We start from the raw sequence: 9,395 nt of genomic DNA on the forward strand, positions 1-9,395 counted from the left end.
CAGACAACGAAAGGAAGTCAAAGAGATACATATTTGAAAGAAAGAACTCAAAATATTACTATTTGCAGATGATATGATAGTATAACTTATGTGGCCCCAAAATTCCCACCAGAGAACTCCTAAGGCTGATAATGAACTTCAGCAAAATGTCTGGATATAAAATTAACTCAAATCATTAGCTTTCCGCTACTCAAAGGAAAAATAAATAGGCTGAGAAAATAATTAGGGAAATGACACCCTTCACGATAGTCACAAATAATATAAAATGCCCTGGTGTGACCCTAACCTAGCAAGTGAAAGATTTGTATGACAAGGACTTCAAGTCTCTCAAAAAAGAAATTGAAGAAGATCTCAGAAGATGGAAAGATCTCCCATGCTCATGGGTTGGCGGGAATAATATAGTTAAAATGGCCATATTGCAGAGAGCAATCTACAAATTTGATGCGATTCTATCAATATTCAAATTCAATTCTACATAGAGTTAGAAAGAGCAATTTGCAAATTCATTTGGAATAACAAAAACTCAGGATAGTGAAAATTATCCTCAACAATAAAAGAACTTCTGGGGGAGTCACCATTCCTGACCACAAAATGTATTACAGAGCAACAGTGATAAAAACTGCATGGTATTGGTACAGAGACAGACAGGTAGCTCAATGGAATAGAATTGAAGATCCAGAAATGAACACACACACTTTTGTTCACTTGATCTTTGACAAAGGAGCTAAAACCATAGCATTTTCAGCAAATTGTGCTGATTCAACTGGAGGTCAGCATGGAGAAGAACACAAATTGATCCATTCTCATTGCCCTGTACAAAGCTCAAGTCCAAGGGGACCAAGGACCTCCACATGAAACCAATATACTCTAATAGAAGAAAAAGTGGGGAAGAGCCTCAAACACATGAGCACAGGGAAAATTTCCTGAAGAGCACACCAATGTTTTAGAACACCATGCTCTAAGATGAAGAATGGACAAATGGGACCTCATAAAATTACAAAGCTTCTGTAAGGCAAAGGACACTGTCATTAGGATAAAACAGCAACCAATAGATTGGGAAAAGATGTTTACCAATCCTACATCTGATAGAGGGCTAATATCCAATGTATACAAAGAACTCAAGAAGTTAGACTCCAGAGAATCAAATAACCCTATCACAAAATGGGGTACAGAGTTAAACAAAGAATTCTCAGCTGAGGAGTATCAGATGTACCTAAAGAATGTCCAACATCCTTAGTCATCAGGGAAATACATATCAAAACAACAGTGAAATTCCACCTCATACCAGTCAGAATGGCTAAGATCAAAAACTCAGGTGACAACAGATGCTGACAAGGATGTGGAGAAAGAGGAACATCCCTCCATTTTGGGTGGGATTGCAAGGTTCTATAACCATTGTGGAAATCTGTGTGGAGGTTCCTCAGAATATTGGACATAGTACTACTTGAGGATCTAGGTGTACAACTCCTGGGCATATACCCAAATACGTTCTAACATATAACAAGGACACATGCTCCACTATGTTCATAGCAGACTTCTTTATAACAGTCAGAAGTTGGAAAGAACTCAGATGTCCTTCAGCAGAGGAATAGATACAGAAAATGTGGTATATCTACATAGTGCAGTACTACTCAGCTATCAAAAACACTGATTTTATGAAATGCATAGGCAAATAGATGGAACAGGAAAATATCATCCTGAGTGAGGTAACTCAATCACAGAAAAACACACATGGTATGCACTCAATGATAAGTGGATATTAGCCCCAAAGCTTGGATTACCAGACATACAATCCATACACCAAAGGATGATCAAAGTGTGAGTGCTTCAGTCCTTCTTAGAAAGGTGAAGAAAAATTCATAGGAGAAGGTATGTGTGAGGAGCTGTCCGAGGAGCTGTCCTCACATATGTGAGGAGCTGTCCTCACATACTCCATTACAAGATGGCACCAGCATCCAACAGAACGCACCTAGTAAAAAGGGCAATAAGCAGGCGCCTGGTAACTTCCCTACTCAAAGGGACACGTATGCTTTGGTACGTCATCTGGCATAATTGGCAGTGACCAGTCAGAGAGTGACACGTCCTAGGCGAGGATAGTTTCCTATATAAGGGACGGTTATTCCTCACTCAGTGTCTCCGCATTGTAAGCTTATGCTCTCCCTCTCAAGACGCATTAAAGCTTTTCTGCAGTAGGATCCTGTGTGTGCCGCGTCGTTCCTGCTGGCGAGACGTAGCTCGGGACATCTGGTGCCGAAAACCTGGGAAAGACCTCGCCATCGTCAGCACCTTCGGAGATCCCTTGGCGACAAGGAGGATTCAGAACTGCAGGTAGGTACGTTCGGAGAGGCAGCCCTCTCTTGGACTTTGGTCTGGGGTTGTCACTGCCTTGGGAAGGATTTGTTGAGGCTATAGTATTTGTCCTGGGAGCCACCCTACTCTTTATGTTCTGTTTTCACCGTTTTCGCTGTTAAAAGGACGATCACAGCAGCTGAAGGCGCGTCTCAGTCTCTCGTATATAAGTGAGCTTCGCGCAGCTCCCTTTTACCTTAGATTTTGACTGTTGAGGAGCAAGGACACGATAAGGCCGACGTAGATAAGCGGCACCGTCCGGGGAGGTGTGTGTAAGACTCCCGTACATAAGAGAGCAGCGTGTCCGTCTCTACCCTTTCACCTCACGCCTTGTCAGACGGACGTAGATAAGCCGCCGGCGTTCCTGGCCCATCATGGGATCCTCACAGTCTGTGGTCACAGCCTTGGAAACAGTGTTAAAGCAGAGGGACATCAAAATTGGAGGAAGAACACTTAAAAACTTTGTGAAGGAGGTAGAGAGGGTGGCTCCTTGGTTTGCCTGTTCAGGCTCATTTACAATTGCCTCATGGAACAAACTTGGAAAAGACCTTGACAGAAAATTGGCGGAAGAGGATCTGCGCCTAGGGACCAAAGCTATATGGAAGCTGGTTAAGAATTGTTTAAAGGATGAAACGTGTAAGGCAGCAGTAGTAGAAGGACAGGCCACTCTCGAGGTAGTCCGGGAAAGTATGTCAGAAACCGAACGTAGTGAGAGGTTGGGCGCGCACAAGAAAAAGGACGTCCTAAGAAAGAAAAAAAAAAGCCCTCCCGGTAAGTCCACAGACAAGGGAGCGTTGAAATTTTCAGATTCCAGCACTTCCTCCTCTACACATAAACCAGGAGGGGGAGCCAGCCTATACCCTGTGAACGAGCTAGAAGCGCTGAACCTCGACAGTTCTGAAAGCTCTGAAAATAAAACCTTAGACTCAGAGGAGGAGGTCGAGCTAGATGAGGAAGCAGTTAAATATGAGGAGGAAAGATATTACCCCAGTGAATGTAGGGGAAGTAATAGAAGCCTTCTAGCGCGGCCGCCACCAACGGCGCCCCCTCCATATGAGACACGCTCACGCGCCTTCTCACTAGTCCCCGAGAGGGTGAGAAGAAAGCTGAGTATGACATTTCCTATCTTTGAGACTCTGGAGGGAGGACGGGTCCATGCCCCTGTTGAATATAATCAGATTAAGGAATTAGCGGAATCAGTTAGAAAGTATGGAGTCACGGCCAACTTTACTCTAACACAACTCGACAGGTTGGCCATGACAGCTTTGACACCAGCTGATTGGCGGATGATTGCTAAGGCAGCCCTTGCCAGCATGGGCCAATACATGGAATGGAAAGCGCTCTGGTATGAGGCAGCCCAAACACAGGCCAGAGCGAATGCTACGGCCTTAATACCTGAGCAACAGGAATGGACTTTCGAACTCTTAACAGGACAGGGCCGCTTTGCAGCTGATCAGTCTGCTTACCACTGGGGCGCCTATGCTCAGGTCTCCAGCACGGCTATTAGAGCCTGGAAGGCACTGTCCAGGAGAGGAGGGATTGATAATCAACTTACAAAAATCGTTCAGGGACCCCAGGAAAATTTCTCAGATTTTGTAGCTAGAATGACAGAGGCTGCAGGACGAATCTTTGGCGATCCTGAACAAGCAGCACCGCTTATAGAACAGCTCGTTTTCGAGCAAGCCACCCAGGAGTGCCGAGCAGCCATAGCCCCCCGAAGAAATAAAGGGCTACAGGATTGGCTTAGAGTTTGCAGGGAACTTGGAGGGCCCCTTACTAACTCAGGCCTGGCGGCCGCCATTCTCCAGTCCCAGCAACACCCCGTTAAAGGGACGGATAAAAGATCATGCTTTCAATGTGGGAAAACAGGCCATCTAAAAAGAGACTGCAGGATGACAAAAAGAGACAGGGGGTCTGCAACCCTCTGTGTCCGATGTGGCAAAGGCTACCATAGGGCTGACCAGTGCCGATCAGTGAGAGACATTAAAGGCAAACTACTCCCTCCTTTGGAGACTCGACCTAATGAGATGTCAAAAAACGGGCTGGTGGGCCCCCGGTCCCAGGGCCCTCAAAGATATGGGAACCGCTTTCACAGGGCCACGACCCCGGCAGAGGAGGTCCCCCAAGAGGCGACACAAAATTGGACCTGCGTGCCGCCTCAGACTTCTTTCTAATGCCCCAGATGGGCATTCAGCCAATTCTTGCTCAGACTGTGGGGCCTCTACCCCCGGGAACCATAGGCCTTGTCCTTGGGAGAGGATCTCTCGCCCTACAAGGACTGATAGTCCATCCAGGCCTTGTTGAAGCTCAGCGCTCTCTTGATGTTCAGATTCTTTGTTCAAGTCCCGATGGGGTTTTTTCCATAAGTAAAGGAGATAGAATAGCACAGCTATTACTCCTTCTGTGCTCCCAGGCCACGATACAGGATACCAAGGGACCCATGGGGTCCACTGGTCATGATTCGGCATATTTGGTGGTTCACCTTAACAACCGCCCAAAATTGAGCTTAGAAATTAATGGAAAGAAATTCGAAGGCATACTGGATACTGGGGCTGATAAAAGTATAATTTCCTCAAAATGGTGGCCTCAATCATGGCCTACCACAAAATCTTCTCACTCACTACAAGGATTAGGCTACCAGTCATGCCCTATGATCAGCTCTGCCACTCTAACTTGGACAACTGCCGATGGCCGACAGGGACAATTTATTCCTTATGTACTTCCCCTGCCTGTTAATCTTTGGGGGAGGGATGTTATGCAGACCATGGGACTGACCTTATCTAATGAATACCCCCCCACAAGTGGCCCACATGATGTCAAGGATGGGCTATAAGGAAGGGAAAGGCCTAGGGCGATTAGAACAGGGTTGTCTCACGCCCATTGAACCGATTGCCAACCCCCATAAACAAGGCCTGGGTTTTTCCTAGGCGCCATTGGGGCAGCACGACCCATACCATGGAGGACGGAGGATGTGGTGTGGGTTCCCCAATGGCCATTAACCTCTGAGAAATTACAGGCAGCTACAGGACTGGTGGATGAACAATTAAGATTGGGACATTTGGAGCCCTCCACCTCTCCTTGGAACACCCCAATTTTTGTAATAAGGAAAAAATCAGGAAAATGGCGACTACTCCATGACTTGAGGGCCATTAACGATCAGATGGAATCCCTTGGACCCATTCAGCAGGGCCTTCCTATACTCTCGGCCCTACAAAAAGATTGGAATTTGGTAATAATAGATATCAAGGATTGTTTTTTCTCTATTCTGCTTTACCCCCCTGATAGGCCCAGGTTTGCTTTTACTGTCCCATCAATTAATCATACTGAACCTGATAAAAGATACCAGTGGAAGGTCCTACCTCAGGGCATGGCCAACAGCCCTACGATGTGTCAGTTATATGTTCAGGAAGCCCTCAAACCAGTCAGGGAGACCTATCCAAATTTACTGTTAATCCATTACATGGATGATATATTGATGTGTCATAAAGACTTAGAATTACTCAAACAAGCCTATTCCTTATTACAAAAAACCCTTAAACAATGGGACTTACATATTGCTACAGAAAAGGTCCAAATTGCTGACACAGGTCATTTTCTAGGATCCATTATTTTCCCTGATAAGATTATGCCCCAGAAACTGGAAATCCGTAGAGACCACCCCCATACTCTTAATGACTTTCAGAAGCTCTTGGGAGATATCAACTGGTTGAGACCATTTTTGAAAATCCCTTCCGCGGAATTAAAACCTTTGTTCTAAATATTGGAAGGGGACGGCCACATCACCTCCCCTCGTGTGCTAACTCCCGCTGCAACCAAGGCCTTACTAAAAGTAGAAGATGCCATAAAACAGGCCCAATTGCAACGCATTGATTGGTCTCTACCTTTTTCACTCTGTGTACTAGATACCAAGGATTTACCCACTGCAGTTTTATGGCAACAAGGTCCACTGTTATGGATCCATCCACATGCTTCCCCTGTGAAGATTATTGATTGGTATCCAGCCGCAGTAGCACATCTGGCTATTAAGGGCCTAAAAGCTGCCATCTGTCATTTTGGGACTCCACCCCAATCCTTGATTATCCCATATACACCCTACCAGGTCCAAACTCTAGCCGCTACCTCTGATGATTGGGCAGTGCTGCTTACATCCTTTCAGGGAAGATAGATAATCATTATCCTAAACACCCCCTATTGTGTTTTGCAAGATCACAACCTGTTGTTTTCCCTCGCGTCACATCCCACAGACCATTAAAGGAGGGGATAACAGTGTATACAGATGGGTCAAAAACAAGGGTGGGAGGATATGTGGTAAACTCCCAAGTATTCTCACGACAACATTTTGAAACCTCACCCCAAGTGGTAGAATGCCTAGTGGTCATGGAGGTCATTGAAAAATTCCAGGTTCCTCTAAATATTGTTTCAGATTTCTCCTATGTGGTTAATGCTGTTAGTATTCTTGAAACCGCCGGTATAATTAAAACCACTAGTAAGGTGGCAGATATTTTCCGAAAAATCCAAATTATCCTATTAAATAGAAAATTCCCTGTATACATTACTCATATACGGGCCCATTCTGGACTCCCTGGCCCAATGAGTTCAGAGAATGATTTGGCTGACAAAGCCACAAAAATGATAGCTGTGGCCCTGGCCTCTCCTTTAGAGGCCGCTAAAGCCTTTCATGGCAATTTCCATGTCACCTCAGAAACTTTACACCGTCGCTTCTCTTTAACTAGAAAAGAGGCATGTGATATAGTCACCCAATGCCAACAGTGCTGCCAGTTCCTCCCAGTTCCTCACATCGGGGTCAACCCGAGAGGAATACAGCCATTGCAAATCTGGCAAATGGATGTTACTCATAATTCTACTTTTGGAAAATTACAGTATGTGCATGTATCTATAGACACATGTTCTGGCATTCTACATGCCACCCCACTTACAGGAGAAAAAACAACACATGTCATTCAGCACTGCCTTGAAGCATGGAGTGCTTGGGGAAAGGCAAAATGTGTAAAAACTGACAATGGCCCCGCCTACACATCTCAAAAATTCCGTCAGTTTTGTGCTCAGATGCAGGTTACCCACCTGACGGGCCTGCCCTACAACCCTCAAGGACAGGGAATCATAGAGCGTGCTCATCGGACGCTCAAATCATATTTAATAAAACAAAGAGGGGGAATTATGATAGAACTCCCCCCAACACCCCAAGTGGCCACTGCTCTGGCCCTTTTTACCTTAAATTTTTTAAATCTTGATGAAGCTGGACAAACAGCGGCTGAGCGACATTGCTCAGAGCCCAAGAGGACAAAAGAATTAGTCAAATGGAAGGATGTATTGACAAATGAATGGAAAGACCCGGATCCTGTTTTAATAAGATCCAGGGGAGCTGTCTGTGTTTTTCCACAGGACAATGAAAATCCCATATGGATCCCAGGACGACTTACTCAGAGCATCACAGCAAGTGATCAAGAAGGGACTGGGACTCCTGCACCTCCTCATTCTTCTTCCATGGATGCCAGCAACGGTGCAGGGCGAGCTACGATGGGGAATAATGTCAACCTTTCCACTCCCGATGCCGGTGATGTACCACTAACAGGGATTTAGGGTTGGCCTATTTACCTAAGGATCCACAGGTTGAACAACTAAAAGAAAATAGGACTATTCCCCTTAAGGGCAGCCTTTGTTTTGGCATATTCAACAAAACATCTTTTGATCTCCCTTGCATTATGTTATGTAATCAATCTTCTGCTTGGTTAAGGGAGGCCACATGGGGAACTGGTGAGGAGGACATTGTGGCTAACACCACAGTTCTCTATGGTGGTGGCCTTACATTGCGTTAACGGTAGCTGCACTGATCTTACGCCCATGGCGATGCTACTTGGAGGAAAGGGCGAAAAGGGACGGTTGTCATTTTCCTGGACGGGGAACATCAAACCTGCTGCCTCTGTCTGGACAGCTACTCATATAAAATATCGCAGTAGTTACCCGCATGCCTCGCTTTATCCCGATCCCTGTTGATGCCCCGGGGACCATGACCTTATTTAGAGGAAAAAGAGATTTTGGTACTTCTGCAATTATTGCTGGCATTATTGCTACGACAGCAGTCGCTGCCTCGGTTACTGCCTCGGCATTGGCCTTGTCAAATTCAGTACAGACAACCCAAACAATCAATGATTTATCAGCCACCGTCTCTGTGGCTCGGGACAGACAGGCCTCGGCCAATACTCAGATATAGGGAGGCCTTATGCTTGTCAACCAACATATAGATCTGGTCCAAGAGCAATTAAACATTCTATGGCAACTGGCCCAGCTTGGCTGTGAGCAAAAACTCCCAGGCCTTTGTGTCACCTCCATATAATATGACAAATTTACCCGAGCTGCTAATCTGTCTAAGAGTCTTTCACAGCATCTGTTACAGAATTGGACCTTGGAGTTTGAACAGACACTTCGAGAGCTAAGAGCGACCATCATTCAGGTAAATTCTACCTGACTGGACCTGTCTTTGACGGAGGGATTGTCGTCCTGGATCACCTCAGCAGTCTCTTATTTCAAGGAATGGGTGGGAGTGGGACTTTTTGGAGTGATCCTCTGCTGTGGATTAGTGTTACTCCTCTGGTTGCTTTGCAAATTGAGATCTCAAACAAGAAAGGTTTACAAAGTAGTGATCGCCCAGGCGCTTGTAGCCCTTGAACAAGGAGCATCAGCCAATATCTGGTTGACCATGCTCAAGCAACAGGTCGCCAGCTGGACAGCTCTTGCACTCCTAGAACCTCGGTTCATTGCACAGGATTAGAGAGTCCGGCTTGAGCAGCCCATGAGGGGTGACGAGCTTAGCATCGCACAGGGAAGTTCTACCAAATACGCTCCCTGGAAGGCATGTCATATTACATGAGGGTTTCTGCCCCAGTTTTCCCTCCCTCGAAAAATGGCAGTGTGACAGGTCGGGAGTGCCCTGGGTCCCAACTACAGCCTAAGGGTATCTCTCTTCTACAGGTTCGCCACCTTCGTACGAGGATATGACGTCTGTCTTCGCCCTCCTATATCTTGGT

At 45.9% G+C, this 9,395-nt stretch overlaps 1 protein-coding gene across 1 annotated transcript; it reads left to right on the plus strand.

Moving 5' to 3' along the window:
• Nucleotides 1–3,452: 3,452 nt before the first annotated feature.
• Nucleotides 3,453–4,535, plus strand: LOC134479607 (igE-binding protein-like; the record flags this gene model as incomplete). The annotated part of the gene is made up of 1 exon (XM_063264376.1): nt 3,453–4,535. A coding segment is annotated over one exon (1,071 nt), but the record flags the coding sequence as incomplete, so codon positions are not given.
• Nucleotides 4,536–9,395: the final 4,860 nt, after the last annotated feature.

The sequence above is a fragment of the Rattus norvegicus genome, chromosome 7, assembly GCF_036323735.1.
Source record: "Rattus norvegicus strain BN/NHsdMcwi chromosome 7, GRCr8, whole genome shotgun sequence".
NCBI lineage: Eukaryota > Metazoa > Chordata > Mammalia > Rodentia > Muridae > Rattus > Rattus norvegicus.